This window comes from Tupaia chinensis, unplaced genomic scaffold, assembly GCF_000334495.1.
Source record: "Tupaia chinensis unplaced genomic scaffold, TupChi_1.0 Scaffold000521_1, whole genome shotgun sequence".
NCBI classification, from domain to species: domain Eukaryota; kingdom Metazoa; phylum Chordata; class Mammalia; order Scandentia; family Tupaiidae; genus Tupaia; species Tupaia belangeri.
Genome location: NW_006160034.1, coordinates 324,037 through 345,569, shown reverse-complemented (window position 1 = coordinate 345,569; position 21,533 = coordinate 324,037). Strand labels below are relative to the sequence as shown.

General features: G+C 39.9%; 1 protein-coding gene across 1 annotated transcript in view; it reads left to right on the top strand.

Annotated features, from left to right (window-relative positions):
- LOC102501723 (lipopolysaccharide-responsive and beige-like anchor protein) overlaps nt 1-21,533 on the top strand; it is a gene marked incomplete at its 3' end in the record, with an annotated part of 350,771 nt that overhangs the window by 80,727 nt on the left and 248,511 nt on the right. Inside the window, 2 exon segments of the mRNA XM_027775072.1 lie at nt 19,697-19,928; nt 20,155-20,255. Coding sequence (XP_027630873.1) covers nt 19,697-19,928; nt 20,155-20,255 — 333 coding nt within the window.

The following is a 21,533-nucleotide window of genomic DNA, read 5'->3' as shown; positions in this document are numbered from 1 at the left end:
GTTTGAAGACACTGAAATATGAGAGAATATTTTAACTTGGGGCACTTTAGAGAGTAGATCTGGGAGGGGCTATGGTCTTGGAGGAAAACATCTGGGCATCCAGAGGAGACAGTAAGCTTTCTGACCATCCGGGACTAGGAGAGAAGGGTTGCTAGCAAAGGGAGTGATGCAGAAAAGGCGATAGGAGTCCAGTGGAGACACCTTACAGAGCGTGTAGTAATAGTTCTGCCTCTGCTGTGACTGCTGTTCTCTTTGTTGCCAGTGAAGTCGGGATCCGATGCCTGTATATTTAATCTTTTTTAACAGGTTATTTATTTCTTCCATGAGTGAGTGAGGAGTGAGAGTAGTACCTCCTACAGGGTCTAGGGGCTGTGGCCCCTCCTCAGAGCCAGCCAGCCTCAAGTCCTGGGCACACGCACTCAGGCAGGACTCCCTTTCTGAACCTGGAAGCTTCCCATGTGGGTTAGCCTCACAGAATGCCCAGTTTTGGCTCCTGTATACCTATTTTTAAAAAGGATTATTTATTTAATTTTATTAACCATTAGTATAATTTTAAAAAATTTGCTGCAGGGCATGTAACTCATCAGCGAGAGACAGAGACACACAGAGAGAAATAGAGAGAGAGGAAGAGAGGGAGAGAAAGTGAGAAAGCAAGCTGCCAGGTCAGGACTTGAATAGTGGTCAGCCATGTTGGAGTCCAGCGCCTTAACCACACGCCGTCTGCTGGCCTCTGTATACCTAATTTTAATTTTATATCACTTGCTGCCTAGGAGTTCTCTTCTCCTCACTGTTAATAGGAATTCATACAAGTTGATTTTTTTTTTCCCCCCGGTGGATAACATACAAACTAAGAAGCACTATTTTTTAGCTTTTAAAGAAATGCATTCATACTATACCTACTGTCCTGCAAATTAAAAAAAAATTATTAGTGGGTTTGAACATTTTGACATACCTGAATGCATGCATGTATGTTTGTTTATTTATTTATTGCCGTAGTGTTTGCCAGAGAGAGAGCGAAAGAGAGGAAGTGAGAAATCATTCCTTAGGGAGGATGGCCACACTGTAGTCTCTTCTTTTCTGAGGATTTTTGAACACGCATGCACATGTTCCTGGTGTGTTTTTTAAGCTGCCAGGTCCAGACTCAAACCACATGGTTGGCCATGTGGGATCCAGCTGCTTTAACCTCCACTCCACCTGCTGGCCTATATATATGTATGATATACATATATATAATACATAAAATATTATATTAATATTATATACAACATATTATTTATAATTATATGTTATTGGAGAGAGACAAGCAGAGACAGAGAGAGGGAAAGTGAGAAATCACTTCCCAGGGGTGATGGCCACTCTGCAATCTCTTATCTTCCATTCCCCTCTCAGGATTTTGGGCATGTACACATACACACCTGGCTTGATTTTTGAGCCACTGGATCCAGGACTTGAACTACAATCGGCCATGTGGGAGTCCAGTGCTTTAACCACTACACCGCCTATTGACCCCTCCCCCATATTCTTTTTTTAAAAATTCATTTATTTGTTTAATGAGAGAAATAGAGAGGCAGAGACAGAGATACATCCCAACAGGGCTTCGTGTTGTGATCCATGCCTAACACCAGCCAGCTAGGATCACGGCTGCACACGTGTGTGACATGTCACAGGGAAACCTCAGGGACCAAACCTGGGACCTCCTCATGTGGCTTGGGCATCTCGGGGTATTGTGTTGCCACCACACCATGACAGATAGCTGAGAGTTATAGCTTCATAAAAGCTACATGATATTTCATTATATAGATGCCTCAGAGTTTATATACCCTTTTTGTTTTAGGTTTTTGCCCTAGCAGGTATGCAGTTACTGGAGAGACAGAGAGAGGGTAAATGAGAAATCACCTTATGGGAGGATGGCCACACCATAATCCCTTCTCTTCCATTCTCCTCTCAGGATTTTTGGGCATGCATGCACAGGCCCAGTGTGATTTTCAAGCTGCCTGGCCTGGGCTCAAACCACAGTTGGCCACTTGGGTGTCCAGTGCCTTAACTGCTACGCCACCTGCTGACCCCATATACTTCTTTATGACTGCATATTTAGACTACTTCCAGTCTTTCAGTTTTACAAAAGTGCTGCTGTTGATGTCTTTATTTTTATTTTTTGTGTGTGACTTTGTAGGTGTTTTTATAAGCATTTGGATCAGTAAGTCCTGCCTTTCTTTTCTTGAGTTCTCAATGCTTCCCATCTTTCAGGATGACTTAGATGACTGAGATGGAGAAAACAGAGAACTTTTCCATATCCAGGACTATGGACTATGACTTCATGCCCGAGTGTCCAAGGGCACACTCTTCCTTGGAATTTTTCATGTGCCTTCTTCCCATCACACAAGCGTAGCGTATGATTTTCAAGACTGTCTATACCTTTCTCTCAATTTCAGTTTTATCTTATTTTTGTCAGAATGATCCTCTTGCTGTACTGACTGCTTTTTTAAATTAGTATTTTCTTTTTTGTTTTGTCTTCATATTCTCAATATTCTCATTTCTTACATGTTTGAAACCAAAATTCCCTCAGCTAAATTATCTTAAATCTTATGTTCTTAGCGGGGGGTGTTGGTATATATTTAAACATTTTAGCCTAAAATTGTTTGAAATAGGAACTATTTTCTGATTAGCTCTCAAATAATCATAAACCCTGTAAGTGGAGCTACTTTATTCTTCAAATATTTTTAGTAGAGATTTAATATATTGTGTTATATTTGTTCTTTTACTTGTTATGTATTATACATTCTCACTATAATCATAGATTTTAAGGTATATTCATTCTTACTTGTTATTAGACTTTAACGTCAGCCTGTTATTTATAAGAGTTTGCATCATCTCATTAGAATAAATTTAATACCTAAAATCTTTACTCTTTTTTTTTTTTTAATAATTACTTTCTTTAACTTTATTTATTTATTTATTTAATTTGACCAGAGAGGAACAAAGTGAGTGAGAGAGTGAGAAAGTGAGATAGCAAGCCGCCAGGTCCAAGACTTGAACCATTGTCAGCCATGTGGGAGTCCAGCACCCTCAATCACCACGCCACCTGCTGGCCACAGTCTTGCTCATTGAGAGAGACAGAGAGATAGACTCGATGCCGCAGTCCTCCAGCCTCCATAGGTTTTTGCCATAGGGCGGGCGCCACCACGCCCGCCTTTACTCTTGATTCTAGAACTTCCACTGGTATCTCTGTGCATGAAAACTTAGTAATATTCTATCATCTATCTCATTAAAATGGACATTCTTGAAATAGGTTATTATTTAGAAAACAATCAGCTATGATTGTTCACCCAGAGGTACTTAACAGTTTGTGGAGCAAGAATCATTATTAATTTTTTTTTTTACTGCTATTATATGTATTCAATTTAATTGAGTTTGCTTATCACTTAGTGATAAAAAGAATTTTTCTAAGGCTCAAAATGTAGTTACTTATGTTAAATGCACAATTTTGAGTCATATTTTAAAAAAGTAAAGTTTTCCTAACAGCTGGTTGATTCGTTAACTGTACTGACTGGCTGTTTCCGTGAAATACATTACCCCCAAAGCTCACATCCTAAAACAGTAATAAACATCCCAGCTGATAGTGTCTGTGGGTCAGGATTCAGGAGCAGGTGGCCTCGGCAGCTTTGGCTCAGGGTCTGTCGCGAGGTTGCATTCAAGGGTGTGTGTGTGTGGGTTTGCAGTTGTCTGAAGGCTTACCTGAGCTGACGGACTGCTTGAGGGTGCTCAGGTGCCTGGCAGACTGGTGCTGGCTTCCGGTAGGAGGCCTTAGGTTTTCTCCGAGTGCGCCTGTCACAGAGCTGTTGGAGTGTCCTCAATTTGTAGTGGCTGATTTTCTTCATAATGACATACCAGGAGCCGTAAGCTCTAATGACCTCACCTTGTAAGTCACTCACTAGTTCTGGTGGCACACAGATTTAATGTGGGAGGACATCCTTCTTGCTTGGCTTTCAGACTCAGTTGCTCAGGAGGGAATAAGGAGTTGGCTGGTTTTGACTGTTTGTGTTTTCTTTTTTCTAAGCAGTGTTAAGATGCATTTTTCTTTAGTTATTATCTTCAATACATCATAAAAAGAAACCTATCAAAAACAAATTAGTTGCTTCAAACCATTTACCATTTACCTGAAGTATTTGAAAGGTCTGTGAAATGTGTCCCTAAAACATAGTTGATTGTGTGATATGTATCCATAGTAGTAAGCTTCAGGGACATAAATAAATCATTTTATCTAGTGTTTCTTAAAAAGGTTGTTGGAGAATGCTATTCCTGTGACTATCTCCTGAAAGAAAGAAAGAGAGAGAGAGGGGAGGGGGAGAGAAAATAAGATGCCATTGTTAAATGTTTTGGGAAGTTTATGCATTGGTTATACAAATTGCTTTTGAGATATATAATGCGGGAAAGCATATTAAAGCTCTGATAATTCTCTTGCATAAATATTTCTTTAGCACTGTTTACTCCATTATTTTTCAGACATTTTTGTCATGGTTTTATAGACATACCATTGTACTTTAAAGATTTCTAATTCTTTTTTAAAAAAAATAATAATTTATTTATTTAATTCCATTGGTTCTTATTATCATTTTTTTAATTTGTCCAGAGAGAGAGAAAGAGAGAGAGAGAGAAGGAGGGAGGGAAGGAGGGAGGGAGGGAGAGAGAGAAAGGATTACAAGAAAGCAAGCCACCAGGTCTGGGACTCAAACTGCTCTGTTGGCTATGGGGTAGTCCGGCACCTTTTCCACCTTCCACCCCCCCAAATATCTAATTCTTAGGGAAGGTACAACAAACACATGAGAGTGGATTTCTATTTTTTTTTTTTTTTTTACATCTGAGGTTTAAAAAAGTATATAAAAATGGTATCTCTAATTCACTATTGGTATGATATACCTCTTTATTATTTTCCTTCTTAATTTTTTTAAACAGAGATTTTGTTATAGGGCACATGTATTCTCCAGAGAGACAGAGACTGACAGAAAGTGAGAAATCACCCCTAAGGGGGGATGGCCATGCCACAATCCTGTCTCCTCCCTTCTCCTCTCAGGATCTTGGGCACTCACACACAAGCACCCAGTGTGAATTTTAAGCCAGTACTTCCAGGATTCAAACCACAGTTGACTACATGGAAGTCTAGCGAAGTAACCGTTACACCATCTGCTGGTTCCTATTTTCTTTCTTTTTAAAAATTTATTTATTTCTTTCATGAACAAAAGAGACAGACACACACATAAAACACAGCACCCCCTTTCTCGCCACCACCACCACCACAGGGTCCTATTGCCAGGGTTCACTCCCAGTTTTCAGTCAGCCCAGGAGAACGGGCAGGTGTGTAGCTGGTATACTCGGGGAGGTCTCTGGACTAGAAGCAGGAACCTTCCCTTGTGGGGAAGTACTACATTTTATTGCTGTGCCACCTTCTGGTCCTGCATTTTTACTTATTTTTTTGCAGGCAGTGAAGTTCACAAATTTTTCCAATACTTTTTTAGCTCACTATTTAAAGAAACAAACAAAAAAAAAGCCTACCTTAGACATGAGATAATTAATGAAGCTCTAAGGAAGCATGAGATTATGAATCGGATGGTCTTGAGTGTGAATAAACACAGTTTTGGTCTCACTTCTCTATCAAATAGATGTGGGAGGAGATTGATCTGTGCCTTACAGATTTCTTATGCTGATTGGTTGTACAAATGAACTTTTATGTGAATGTTCATTTACTGGTTATATTACTGAAATTTCTGTGTGTCTGGGCATTCAAATGGATAGTGAGATACCCAGAATACAGTGAGTAGAAGAAGGAGGACAAAAACTTCAAAGGAAATTTTTTTGGTTCATAATGTTAATGATTGACAGGATATTATAATTGTCGTCCATAGGAGTTTCTTTAATCCCTTTAACTACATAAATGGAATTTTATTACTGTATAAAGTCTTATTATTACTATTATTTTTAGGAGAGATTTTTGTTATAGGGCATGTGCACTCTCCAGAGAAATAGAGAGAGAGAGAGACAGAAAGTGAGAAGTCACCCCTAGGGATATGGCCATACCACAATCCTTTCTTCTTCCTTCTCCTCTCGGAATTTTGGGGATGCATGCACATGTGCTCCATGTGTTTCATGCCACTCAGTCTAGGACTCGAACCATCGCTGACTACGTGGGTGTCCAGCGACATAACCATTACTCCACCTGCTGGGCCCATAATTTTTATTATTATAGATGGTTTCCAAGGCCAAGCAAGTCTCATTGTAAGATGATGATATAATTCTATTTCTTTTAGTCTTCCAAGTGTATTTGTGATTACAGTTTAAAGTATACAAAGATAAGCATTGCAATTTTCTGTTCATCTTTTAATTTTTTACTTTGGAAAATAATAGTATATCTTAACTTGTTATATATTCCAAGGATCATCATAGGAAAAGTACAACAATCATCTTAGCAAAGGTACAACAAACAAATGAGAGTAGATTCCTTTTCTTTTCTAGTACATTAGAAGTTTAAAAAAGTATATAAAAATGATATATCTAATTCACTATTGGTAGGACATATGTCATTCCTTACATTTTGTTCTTCTTCAATATTATGTTCACTATTCTTGGTCTTCTGTCTCTTCACATAAACTTTAGAATCAGTTTGTTCATGTCCATAAGGTAAATTACTGAGAGTTTGATTGAAATTGCACTGAATTTATAGATCAATTTGGGAATAAATGATATGTTGGTAATATGGAGTCTTTTATCCATGAACATAGAACACCTCTCCATTTATTTAGTTCTTCTTTGATTTCTTTCACCAGGGTCTTTTTAGTTTTCCTCATAAAGACCTTGTAAATGTTTTGTTAAATTTATATCTAAGCGTTTCAGTTTTGGGTGTGCTAATGTGAATGGTATTGTATTTTTTAATTTCATTTCACTTATTCATTACTGGTATGTGAAAAAATCCACTGGCTCTGCATATAACCTTGTATCTTACACACTTGCTATAATCACGTATTAGTTTTAGAAAGTTTTTTTTAATACCTTTGGACTTTCTATATAATCCTGTCATAAGCAAACAAAGACTGTATTAGTTCTTCCTTCCAAATAAGTATGCCTTTTATTTCTTGTTCTTGTTTTATTACATTAAATAAAACCTCCAGTGTGTGATATTTAAAGTGTTTGAGTTTTTAATGTAGTTCAGTTTTTCAGTCTTTTAAAATTTTACATCTGGATAATAAATCATACTTAGGGTTTTTCTCACTTTTATTTCAAAAATAATTTTTATATTTCCTTTTTATACTTTTTGGCTTCAGGTTTTTGAATTGAAATTTTGTTCCATGTAGAATTGAAGATGTAATATCTATTCCCAAACTGCATTTTTCTACGTGATACCCAGTTTTTTCAATGTCATCTTATCTCTGTCATTTTGAAATAATATGTTTATTATATAACATATCCTTGCATATGTTTAGACTTCTTTTTGCTATTTCTTTTATATTCATAAATATTTCTTTAGCATTGTTTACTCCATTATTTCTCGGACATTTTTGTTGTGATTAATACTGGTTTTATAGATATACCATTGTGCTTTAAAAATTTCTTATTCTTTTTTAAAAAGAATTATTCATTTATTTAATTCTATTTGTTGTTGTTACTATTTTTAAATTTGATGAGAGAGAGAAAGAAAGAGAGAGAGAGAGAGAGAGATAGCAAGAAAGCAAGCCACTGGGCCTGGGACTCAAACTGCTGTTGGCTATGGGCATGTGTGTGTGCATACCCAAGATTCCAAAAGGAGAATGGAGGAGATGTGATTGCGGCATGGCCACCCCCTTGGCAGTGATTTCCCACTTTCTGTTTATCAGTCTCTGTCTCTCTGGTGAGTGCACACCAAGAGTAGTTCACATGCCCAGCTACGGTGGCATATGCTGTGCATATGCTGTGCTCAGCAGGCTGGGATCTCGTGGGAGGCCTGAGTTCAAGTCCCGTTCCAACCTAAAGGCCAGGCACAGTAGCATGTTCCTGAAATCCCAGCAGTTCAGGGAGTCTAAGGCAGGAGGGTCACAGCACAGCAAGAACCTGGTAAGAGGCAGGTAAGGGGGTGTGCATTTGTAGTCCCTGCCAGGAGGCTGAGGTGGAGGATCCCGACAGAACGAGTCTCTGTCTTTAAGAAGAAATAGGTCAAAACAGACACTGTGGAGAGTATAAGTGGTGGGAATAGGGATAGGCCACTTGAGACAGTCAGGTAACTTTTCAATCCATTTTTGAGAAAATGCGTCTAATAGCATCTCTTTGTGTGTGTTTGTGTGAGTGTGTGCATGTATGTGTAAGTGTGTGTATGCATGTATGTGTGTGAATAAAAGAAATAGTCTGACGATAGGTTTTCAGATGGTAAAACAGAGAGGCCAACAAACCAAAGCAAGACATTGCTTTCAGCAAGGTAGGAGTGTTTTTGTCCTTCAGCTTGGCTAACATCTGGTGTATTGGTTAAGGTGTTAGACTCCCACGTGGCTGACCACACTCCGGAATCCCAGACCTGGCAGTTTGAAAATCACATTGGATGCATATGCATGCGTGCCCAAAATCCCAGGAGGAGAAAGGAGGAGAAGGGATTGTGGTGTGGCCATCCTCCCTGGGGGGTGATTTCTCACTTTCCCTCTCTCTGTCTCCCTCTGACAGTGCATACACCCTGATAGCAAAAACCTTTAAACAGTAACAACCACAAACAAGTAATACCCAGAAGTTGCCTATGTCATTGTCGTCTGCTGGTCAGACCTTGGTCACATGACTGGTAACTTCAGGAACAACTAGGAAGTAGCTTTTTTCTGAATTCTGTGTGACAACCTAGAAACCCTGTTATCATGGAAGAAAAAGAAAAATGTAAATTGAGAGACAGAGAGAAAGAGAGAGAGGCAGAAAGGGAGAAAGCAAGCCACAAGGTCCAGAACTGCGTCTGTGGTCAGCCACATGGAGCATCCAGTGCCTTAACCACCACGCCATCTGTTGCCCTGAACTCCCTTTTTTAAAAGGTTTTTACCATAGGGCATATGTCCTCGCCAGAGAGAGACAGAGAGACAGTGAGAGGGAAAGTGAGCAGTTGCCTCCCAGGGGAATGGTCATGCTCCAAACCTTCTCCTCCATTCTCCTCCTGGGATTTTGGGCACACATGCACACATGCCCAGCATGATTCTCAAGCCGCCAGGTCCAGGACTAGAACCATGGTTGGCCATGTGGGAGTCCAGAACCTTAACCATCATGTCACCTACTGCCCCCTTTCAGTTCCTTTTATAAATACTAATAGATGAGTCAAGAAAAAAAAAGTAACTGGGGACCAGCAGATGGTATAGTCATTACATAGCTGGACTCCATATGGCAAACTGCGGTTCAAGGCTCGGACCTGGTGGCTTAAACTCACATCAGGCAATTGCGCGTATGTGTCCAAAATCCCAAGAGGAGAATGGAGGAGAAGGCACTGTGGCATGGCCATCCTCCCTGAGGGTTGGGGTGAGGTGGGGTGGGTCTCTGTCTCTCCAGTGAGTGCACATGCTTTATAGCAAAAATCTCTCCCTAGAAGGGACCAGTAGTTAGCGTAATGGCTATATTGCTGAACTCCCATGTGGCCGACAGCGGTTCGAGTCCCAGACCCGGGAGAGCAGAATGGAGGAAAAGGGATTGTGGCATGGCCATCCCCCCGGGGGGTGATTTCTCACTTTCCTACTCTCTGTCTTTCTCTGTCTTTCTGGCGAGCTCACGCGCCCTATGGCAAAACCCTCCCCCCCAAAAAAAATCTCTCTCTAAAGAAAAGAAAAGAAAAAGGTGATTTAGATATTTTCAGACAGGTGATAAGCACACTTTTCATAATAGATAGGTCCTAAGAAATAAAAGAGTATAGTTAGAGGCAGAAGCTGTGATTGTACCCCATCTCTTATTTTTCTACCACGTGTCACCTCTTCCTTGTTTTTGAGGAAAAGTCAGCATGTTCCCAGTGAGTGGTCCAGGGAAAACATCTTTTCTTTGAAGTATTAGGATTTTCTCTGAGCTGCAGTCTTTGTAGTTTTATAAATCTTTTGAAGAAAAGATAATTATTTTTGGTCTGCATTCCTTGCTTGGTTTTTGAAAATACAGGTGATGTAGGTTAGTGACTATTTTCACCTTACAGCCTTTTATTAATATAACTATCTAGGAGAAAAATTATCATCACACCCAATTAAAGTCCTCATGCACACTTATAAAGGTTTCTCTGAATTTCGGAAGAGGATGCCTTAAAATTTCTATAATCTGTGTATTAAACTATAACCTACAGAAAGCATGTTATGCCACCCTGAAGGTTGCTATAAAAATTGTTTATGAAGTTCAGGCCAAGACTAAAATATGTGGAAAGGGAGAGTTTTGAAAAATGTTCTCTCTAGCAAAGGGGACCAAATCATGCTAAAATGCAGGAAAAGACTATACATCAGTTTCCAGCCTACATTATTCAAAAAAATACAACCATAAAAAAGGTAATAAGATTACATTTTCACATTTCATGGCTAGTAAAGTACATTAGGCTGCTCAGATATTCATAACTTACTGTGACATTCGGGAAGATTACATTTTGTAGTGCACAGCCATTACTACAGCTCAGATAATAACTAGCCAATGCCCGGGCCTGGATTATGATCCCTGTCATTGGAAACAAATTTGTGTTTTGAAGGTTGATCAGCTTCAAATAACTTTTAGAAAGGGTTAACATGACATCCTGTGGACCGCGTGCATGGTTTTTAGGGATAATAGATATGCATACATACAGTAAATCAAACATGCCACCCATTTGTATGTACAAATTTCTGCCATCAATTTTCTCCTTGAAAGGCATATTTTATAATATTTAAAGCAATGGAGGCATATTTAAAACACCTGTCTGGATACTGCACTGTCAGGATAAACTCAATTTAAAAGGTGGTGAAATATTTGGGGCTTTTTTGGAAATTACTTTCAAGAATTAATTCTAGAGCTTCTTGGAAGGATGGTTGCGGATGGTGATATACACAGATCAAAATGAAAGATGGATGTAAGTGATGCTAAGGTGAAGGTAAGGTCTCCCAAGTTAGTTGGGAGAAGGATTTCGACTCAGATCTATGCAGAGGAGGCATACTTGCGGGAAGGAATTTTCACACTCTTAGACTTTATTTTCTTAGTAGTAAAAGTGTTTCCAATCTGTTGGTTGGTTTGCCTTGTATTAATGTCGTATGTTTTTAAGAAGTGCCTTGTTGTACTCAGCGGAGAAGGTTTCGTTTTTCTGTCCTCTGGAAAACATTGCTGATGAGTTTGTCTTCTTTACTGCTGTCTCTAAATGATTTTCACAAAGCCTTTTCTCGTTCAGCTATTCCCCCAATTTTAGATAATATTATGTACGATGGCATAGAATTATTAGTTTTTTATGGCCCTCATATTTTTGTTTGTTTGGCTACCTTTCTGAGTCTTTCTCCTTTTTCCCCATAAGAACTTTTTCTTATGCCTGACGATGTTGCCATTCCTTAATTTTACATTTGTCTTCCATGTGGATGGGTGGGCCTTCCCAGTGACCTTCTAAAGAAGATTGATGTTCTTACCTCTGGGCCAGACCTTTCTACTGCCTACATTGATTTAAGTGTATGTTTACCAAAAGCTCATGGGATGAATTTCCTGATGTGGATGTTTCTATAACTTCTGTAAGTCTTTGGTATCTGGTGCTGGTTGTCTCCGCCTGGTTTAGTCAGTACGTCTTGACGTAGCACTGAATACTCAGTGTTGCTGTGTCGCTCTCTGGGCATACTTCACCAGGAATGCATGCAACACCAGGCCCGCTTCATCTCATTCTCACCAGCTCTAAGCATTAGTAACTTTAATAAGAGTGAAGTTTTATTTATTTATTTTTTTATTTCCGTTTGTCACTTGGGTTTCTTCTGTGAATTGACTATTGATGTTCTTCCTAAAATGTTTCTTCTTTAGAGCCAGTCGGTGCAGTGGTTAAACAGAGTGTTCTGTGGGGCAACCTTCTAGAGGGGAAGGTTCTATGTTCAAGTCCAGAGAACTCCCCGAGTATTCTGGGTGTATGTTTGCTCATGATCACAGGCTGGTTGAAATTGTGGGTAGATTATGGTGTCAAGACTCTGTTGGAGTTAATGGGTCTCTATCTGTCTTGCTCATGAAAGAAATAAAGAAGGAAACTTAAAAAAAAAACAAAGCAAAACAAAACAAAGAACCCAACCCAAACTTTCTTTTCAACAAATGGAAAATTTCTTAATTATTTATCCTTATATACGTTCTATTTCTATAAATTATTATTTTTTCCTTTGTGAATTTCTTATGTTTGTGGCCTCATGTTTAACTTTTTATGTTTTAACCCATCTGGAATTTATTTTAGCACCCCTTGGCCCCATGGGGAATGGTCATATCTTAATCCCTTCTCCTCCATTTCTGTCTTTTTGGGAATTTAGGAAGGCATACACATGACTGATGTGTTTTTCAAGCTGCAAGGTCTGGGAGTTGAGCCTCCAGTTAGCTATGTGGGATCCAGCTACCTTAGCCACCATGTCACCAGCTGACCCTATTTTTATTTTATTTGCCAGAAGGCATGTGTGCTTGCCACAGAGAGACAGAGACAGAGAGAGAGAAAGCACCCCCCAATGGGGCATGGCCACACCAATCCCCTTCCCTTTATTTTCCATCCTGTGGGGATTTTGGACTCACATGCACTTTCACTCTGAGTGTCTTACAAACAGCTGGGCTGAGATTTGAACCATGGTTGGCTATGTGTGGTCTGGCTCCCTTACCCAGTAGGCTAGGGGGCTGGCCTAGCACAGTTCTTATGATTGTGTTTTACCATTTGCTCAATGATTCTACTATTGTTTTCGAGCAGAATTTCCCTTTGCTAGTTTCACATACTTAATTTCCAGATAGCAATTAGAGTCGCTTTGTTATGTTTCTAGGGGGGAAAAAAAAATCACATTGGGATCTTTAATGGTGTTGTGCCGAATTTATAGACTCATTTGTGAAAAGTGAGCAGCTTGAAAGGGTGGCACTTCCCCTCCAGCAACAGATCTGTTCATGTATCAAACTTAGAAAAGGCTCAGCATCCCTGGGGGCCACACCGAGATAACATCTCACCCCCTTAGAGTGGCCATTGTCAGGAACACAAAAAGTAGGCCCACTCAGCATGGTGGCACAGTTGGCCACAGACTGAAACAGCGCTGGAGGCCCTGTGGCCAGACATGGGTTTAGACCCTGGGTCAGCTTGAAAACACACTAGGCACATGTTCACGCTCCCAGGAGCCCGAGGAATGGGGTGGAGGATCACTGTGTAGTGAGATCCTGCCGAGGGAGGCTTTCTCCTGAGTAAACAGAGTCAGCCATAAATGCCGGTAAGGGTGACCTGTCACACTGCTGGTGGACATGAGTGGGGAGACAGACAGATGACGTTTGGTGGAAACCACGTGCAGTATACTATATAGAATGCAGTAGGTCAATGGACTTCACAACTTACTGTATATCTCAGTACATAACAAAGAATTTTGAATGTTTCCAACCCAGCGTAACGAAAATGATTGAGATGATGGATATGCTAATTACGCTGATTTAATTTTATGCATTATATTCCTGTGTGGAAAAAATCCTTTCATGCCCCATAACTATGCACAAGAATTACATTTCATTAGAAAAGGAAGAAGGAAGAAAAAGGAAGTAGAAAAGGAAGTTAAAACTTAGTTTTAAAAAAAAATTTTTTTTTTTGAGAGATTTTTGCTATAGGGCACATGCGCTTGCCAGACAGACAGAGAGAGACATAGAGACAGAAAGTGAGAAATCACCCCCCAATCCCTTCTCCTCCATTCTCCTTTTGGGATCTTGGGCACGCACGCACACGTGCCCGGCGTGAGTTTTAAGCCACCGGGTCCAGGACGCGAACCGTGGTCGACTACGTGGGAGTCCAGCGACATAGCCATTACGCTAACTGCTGGTTCCCTTAAAACTTAGTTTTTAAACATGTCTTATATATCGAAAAAGTGCGCCCTAGAGATTTTATACTTACAGTTTGTGTCAGAAATTAAGTTGTTTGAAAACCCTACTATATTTTCTGTTAGATACTACAGCTGTTGAGGAAGTTGGGGTCAGCAGGTGGAATGGTGGTTAGCGCGCCAGACTCCCACATGGCTGACAGTGGTTTAAGCCCTGGACTTAGTGGCTTGCTTTTTCTCTCTTTCTCTCTTTCTTTCTCTGTCTCTCTCTGGTCAAATTAAAAAAAAAAAAGATAATAATAAAATGAAATAATTATTAAAGAGAAGTTTGTCATTTTATGTTATATATTTAGTTTCAATCCACACAGAATGACTTTGTGGGCTGAAGTGACTGATTGGCTCTCGTTCTTAAGTTCTTTATTTCACCAAGGCAAAGATTTCCAGTATGCAAGGCAGAAGTCTAGTATTTTCTAAATAAGTAGCTTAGGAAGAAGCTCTGTGCAACGTGAGATTTACTGTCGATTCCCACAAATAAGGGCAGGCTCTTTTTGTCTTATATATCGCTGTTCTACCATTTCCCCTGGGCCTGGATATATTGCATTAGACATTAAGTAAAAGTGTGGTGAAGAGTTTATACATCGACTAAGTAGCAGAGGTGTATATTTTGTGGTGGTTGTAGATAGAGGTGTGGAATCTGACACTTTACTTAGGGGATGTCCTGTGAAGGCCAGGGTGCCTCAGTGTGTCAGTGTGAGACGCTGACAGCTGGGCGGGCTGTTCTGGTAGGTTCCTCACGTGCTCCTACTGCTCAGTACCTGCACCGATGGGAATGGTTCAGTGTTTGGGTGACGTCTCTGCATAGCGTCGCTATTACATTGTGCTGATTGTCGATGCTGTTGTCAGAGGTCGCTGTGCTCACCAGAGAGAGAGAGAGAGCACATCCCTCCGTCGGGTACGATCACACTGCCATCCCTCACCTCCATCTCTCCTTCCCGGCAGAACCTGGGTACGTGTGCACAGCCCAGTGTGTTCCCCAAGTCACTGAGGCTGGGATCCAACTGCAGCTGGTCACGTGGGATTTGCCTCCCAGTACACAGCACTTAACTGCTGTGCTACAGGGCCAGCCCTGTGCTGAATTTTACGTATTATACAGTCCCTTCTCCACTCCTCTCGGCAGTCCCCAAATTTTTAATTAAATGATCTTTGTTCTATTTAGATGACAATTTTATCATACCATAATATACAAATAATGTGATGATTACATTATATATAATATATTGCATATATACAATATATAAACATATATACACACATTGTGTATATATACAAATACACACTCTATTATTACATCTAACTCATATATACAATATATGAACACATATACACACACATTGTATAGATACATAAATACACTCTATTATTACATCATAAAATAATAGTGACCACTGTTAACTGTACCTGTCAAGAATTGTTAGAAGCACCTTATTAATGGCAGTGCTCCTTCTTCACTATTTTATGAAGTTGATAACCTCATTACAACACTTGTGGGAAATGAGCAGTTGGCGTAATGGCTATGTCACTGGACTCCCATGTAGCCGACCATGGCTTGCGTCCTGGACCCGGTGGCTTAAAACTCACACTGGGCTCGTGTGCGTGCGTGCCCAAGATCCTGAGAAGAGAATGGAGGAGAAGGGATTGTGGTGTGGCCATCCTCCAGGGGGGTGATTTCTCGCTTTCTGTCTCTCTATCTCTCTCTGTCATTCTGATGAGCACACGTGCCCTATAGCAAAAATCTCTCTCAAAAAAAAAAAAAACAAAAAAAAACTTGAGGGATAATAAAGTGAAGAACTTGTTTTTAAAGCTATGCTTTCAGTTAAGTGACAAAGTCGAAATGAGAACTTTGGATGTAAAGCCATCTAGAGAGAAGTGCTCTTCCCCTGTAGTTCACCCTCTTAACCACTGAGCCCTTCTCTACCAAATGCCCACGGGTAATTTGGTCACAAGCATTGACTTATCAGTCTGTTTTAGTCTTTTCATTTATATGACTTACCGTATTGTTTTAATATTCAGTAGTTCTAACTTTCTCCTATTACTCATCTTTTTCAGAAGACGTTTTAGTTACTGTTGAAAGTGTTCTCTATGAAATTTAGAATTACTTTGTCCTGTATTCCCCGGAGACCCTCAGCCCTAAGCAGCCAATGATCTGACTTCTGTTTGTCAAGTTTTACGTTTCCAGTTTCTTCTGTAAATGGACTACACTGTAGTAGCTATTTGTGTCTGGTTTCTATTATCCTGCGTGGTTTTTAGGTTGATTCCTGTTGTTAACTGAATCAAAAGTTTTATTGCCAACTTCTCTCATCTGTCGTAATTTCGCAGCTAAAGCCCTCGGATTTTTCACATATTTTGAGTTTTACCATATATTCTGTAAATAATTGTAATTTAAACCCTTCCTTTCTGATATTTATACCTGCTGCCCTCTTTGGATTAAATGTGACTTCTGTGTTTTCAGAATAATATTCAGTGATAGTGGTAATAGCACATCGTAGTCTTGTTGCTAATTTTCATGAATATAATTCCAATTTGCCTCTTCAAGCATGGTACTGGCTTTTGAGGTGCAGAAGATTTTATTTTATTTTATTTTTTTTTTGAGAGGTTTTCGCTATAGGGCGCGTGCACTCGCCAGACAGACAGAAACATAGAGACAGAAAGTGAGAAGTCACCCCCCAGGGGGGATGGTCACGCCGCAATCCCTTCTCCTCCATTCTCCTCTCGGGATCTTGGACACGCACGCACTCGCGCCCAGCGTGAGTTTTAAGCCACTGGGTCAGGGACGTGAACCGCGGTCGACTACGTGGGAGTCCAGCGACATAGCCATTACGCTAACTGCTGGTTCCCACTTTATACTATTTTGGGATATGCTAATAACTAAAGAATAAATAAATGCTTTTGATTGTTTGACTTTGAAAAAGACATACATATTTATATCTTCAGTATCCAGGAACATACAAGCAAGGAACAAGTCAACTGACTATATTAAATATCCTTCTATGAGATATTTCAACACTATAATTAGGAAGAATTGCTTTTAGAGTCTTATCATGTTAAATTTTCCCCTATGACATTAAAATATACAAGTACAAATGACTGCTGAAATTGGCTTAGGGTAGATTTTAATAAATGTAACCTTCGAGAAGCACTTTGTGTTCTACTTTTTTTCGCTAACTGCTGGTTCCCGAGAAGATTTTTTTTTTTAAATTATTTTTTCAGTTAAACGTAGAAAGTAAGATGGAAATATAAAACCAGATGTCACAGAGGAAGCAGATATCACAGGAATAACAGCTGCAGAGCCACCAAGGGGTGCTTCAAAGCATAACGAGAAACAAGATACTTAGATAATCTGAAACTATTCTCCAGATGCTAAATAATTTTAGAATGATAAAGAGTAACTTTAAAGGAGAGAAATCTGGCAGGTACAACTTTCGGCAAGTGGTCAAAGCCAGCTGCATCAGTATCTAGACACCTTGCCGTCAGATATCACCTGAAATGATACGCCACCAACGGCACACCCACCCCTTCTGTGGTGTTCTTGCCAAAACACGAATGACATCGAAAGGCATTCAGACTAGACATTCTGTAAAACGACTGGCAAATTCCCAAATGCTTTTATTGAAGAGTATCAAAGCCATGAACCTCAAAAGTCGCCTGTGTAACTGTCTCAACTTGGAGGAGACTGAGGGGATGCTGTTTTGGATCCTAGATGAGAAAGAGAACATTAGGGTGTGAAATGACGACATCTGAGGAATACCCGCAGATTGGTTAATAGTATTGTAAGTTTGAATTTCTTGGAATTAATGATTATGCAGAGTATCACATATGTGTTAGGGGAAGCTGGACAAAGGGTATGCAGGAACTCTGTACTATGTTTGCAACTCTTCTAAACATGTTAAAAAGGGCCAGCAGATGGCAGAGTGGTTATGTCATTGGCCTCCCACCTGGCTGACCGCGGTTTGGGTCCCAGACCCAGAGGTTGAAACTCACCCTGGGATGTGCGCATACATGCCCAAGGTCCTGGGAGGAGAATGAAGGAGAAGAGACTGTGGCATGGCGGTCCCCCTTGGGGAGTGGTTTCTCACTTTCCCCGCTGACTGTCTCTGTCTCTCTCTCTCTCCAGCAAGCACCCTAAGGCAAAACCCTCTTTTAAAAAAAGCTACATAAAACAAGCAACTAATTAACCACAAAACGGAAGTTCTATATTGTAGGGTCTACTCCTCTTGTTCGGACTATGTGTTTTTATTTACAGACAATCGAGTTTATTGCAGCGAGGTTATGTAGAGTGGAATATTTTGTAAGTTATTAGATTAGATTTTCTGGGAGGGCTAGGAAACTGAGCAGGGACAGGCCATAGCAGGACTAGTAACTAGGAGAACCAACCCAAACGCCCCAGGGCACTGTTTTAGTAAAACTGTGGCTGTCCTGTCCTTGTGCTGCTTGGTACTGACGATGCAAAGAATTGTACGCTAAACTCTCTGCCAGAACTTTCCTAGAAGAACCAAATGTCTTCAGCATCGTGTTTGCCAGGAGTTCTTGTCTCTCGGTTTAGATCCTGGTCCTTGTGTTGTTCATTTCCATCCTCAGTCTCATGCCACTTTCAGTTTTTGGCAGAGCTTGGCACACGTGTCAGTCTCTGTCTGCCAGGCATTTTATTTGTATTTCTGGTTCCGAACCTTCCTGCTTTCCTGGAGTAGATGATACTTGCTCGTATCTGCATTTTTTTAGGAGCTCTTGCATTGTGTTTGGTAAAGTTCATTTTCATCTACTTCTCACCTACCTTTGGTTTAGGAATGCATAATGAAAAACTGACAAGTGTTCAAGAAGAAAAAAGTATAGGTGAATCATGTGTGCGACGACAGATCTTTTGAAAACCTAGTATTGGCTGTGTCATTGGACTCCTATGTAGTCGATTCTGGTTCGAGTCCTGGACCCAGTGGCTTAAAACTCATGTTGAGCGTGCCCAGAATCCCAGGAGAAGAATGGAGGAGAAGGGAATGCGGCATTGTCACCCTCCCTCCCGGGTTGATTTCTCTCTTTCTGTCTCTGTCTCTCTCCAGTAAATGCATGTATCCTATAGCAAAAATCTCTCTTTCTCTCTCTCTCTAAAACAAAAAAACAATTATAGAGCTGATTTCGATTTTTATTAGCAATAGGATAGTAGGTAGCGATTTACCTAAGGCAACCTATATTTGTTTTTGTTGAAAAAATATTTTAATTTTTATATTGAAAGTGTTACTTGACTTTGTGCTATTTAAATTTGAAAATTTCTTTAGGAACTTTAATTAATTAATTACTTTAGTTAAGGTTTTGCCATAGCATGTATGTTCTCGTAGGGGATGGGGGCAGAGTGAGAAATAACCTCCCCAGGGGCGATGGCCATACTGAAATTCTTTCTCTTCCATTTTCCTCTTGGGATTTTGGGCATGCATATACACTCGCCTGATGTGATTTTCAAGCCACTGGGCCTGGGGCTTGAACCATGATTGGCCATGCTACCTGTTGGCCCCAGGGCTGTATGTTTCTAAAAAAAAAAAAAATGAGCCTTGTATTGTTGTGGTAGGTAGGGAAGACTGTGTATGAGTAGTTTGTTGCTAATCTAAAGTTTAGATGCCACCCTGATCTCAAAGGAGCACTAATACCCTGGATGTGTTTTTTTTTTTTTTCCCCATTGAAAGCTGGTAGGAGGACAGTTTGATTTGGAAATGAACTTCATTATCCAAGAGGGTGAGAGTATCACCTGCATGGTAGAGCTCCTGGAAAAATGCGACGTTACCTGCCAAGCAGAAGTCTGGAGCATGTTCACAGCCATCCTCAAGAAAAGCATACGGAATCTTCAAGTCTGCACGGAAGTAGGCCTTGTCGAAAAGGTGCTTGGGAAGATTGAACAGGCCGACAATATGATAGCAGGTATGACTGCTTTCTGTAGGACGAGGTATGCCAAGAAATGAAGTCCAGTGATTAAATAACTGTTTTATTTTTTCATTTAGCAACATTTATTTAACAACTATTAGAGCATGCATCAACTACAAAACTTTAGTATCTGAACCCATAATAGGCACCATAAATACTGTATATTTTAAATCTTCAAGAAATAGAAGTGGCTTAATTATTTTATTGTTTTCCTTTGTTTCAGATCTTTTAGTTGACATGTTGGGCGTGCTGGCTAGCTATAATTTGACAGTTCGAGAACTAAAGCTGTTCTTCAGTAAACTTCAAGGAGATAAAGGACAGTGGGTAAATAAAATCTTAACACTTGTTGATATTTGAAAGTGAACTCCTCCCTAAACGCATTAGTAGCTTATAGGTAACTGATATTATTTATGGAGTAAACCTCAAATTGAGGAGGAAAGAGGAATTAAAATAACACTAAAGTTGGGACTGGCAGGTGGTGTGGTGGTTAAGGTGCTGGACTCCCATATGGCCAACCACAGTTTGAGTCCTGGACCTGATGGCTTGCTTTCTCACTTTTCTTCTCTCTCCCTCCCTGTCTCTGGTCAAAGTGAAAAAGTAATAAATAAATAAATAAAATAAAATAAATAATTAAAAAAATAACATTAAGGTCTATATAGCTATTTTTGCTATGCCTAGGGCATGGGTGTGGACTAAGAAATGGGTCTTCTAGGTAGGCTAATAATTTGGTCTTTCCTCAGTTGTTAATTCTTTAAATATACATTCAGCATTTATTAGGGAAAAAAAGGTAAGGACCAAGAAAGAGTTAGCTAGGAGCCCATAGCTTTTCTTTCATTGATCTGAGTTACCTGCGGCCCTTAAACTTGAATAACCCATTAAGCAAAAAGGAGTCTGCTGTTAATGGTAACTACTCTCCTTAAATGTAGTTTGGCAGTCCTTTGCAGTAGGTGATGGGGATTGTGTACTTATTTTGAAATCGAGTGCCTTACCAGACTGCTTTGTTGTACATTAGAGGAATACTAGTAAATATTTTCTCCATTCTGTTGGGTGTCCTGGTTTATGTTAGTGCCCTTTAGAGAGCATTGCTCACAGCGGCTGCTGTTATCTGATCCTTAGCCTACCTCTAATTAAGTGTATCCAGATTTATGACTTATAATTACTCTAATTCATTAAAGTTTAGACTCTTTAGCTTCTTTGTATCAAACTCCAGCCTTCTGGCTGCTTTTCAGGTTTTCATGTCTGGTTTTCATTTAGGTAGGTTTTGTTACTCGTATGGTTTATCCTGTGTTTATGTTTATTAGAGTTCATGTATCTGTGCATAGTTTATAATATAATTTTCATCAAATTTGGAGCTTTCATTTGTTATTTCTCAAATATCATTTTCTTGTTTTCCCCCGTCCCCATTTTTTTTTCCGGGACTCCAATTACAGGTTTGTTAGACCTCTTGTTAGAATTCTGCAGATCACTGAAAATTGTTCACTCCCCCCCGCCCCCCCAGATTTTTCTCTTTGCTCTTCATTTTTGATGGCTTTTTTTTTTTTTTCTTTGAGAGGTTTTGTTATAGGGCGCATGCACTCGCCAGGAAGACAAAGACAGACAGAC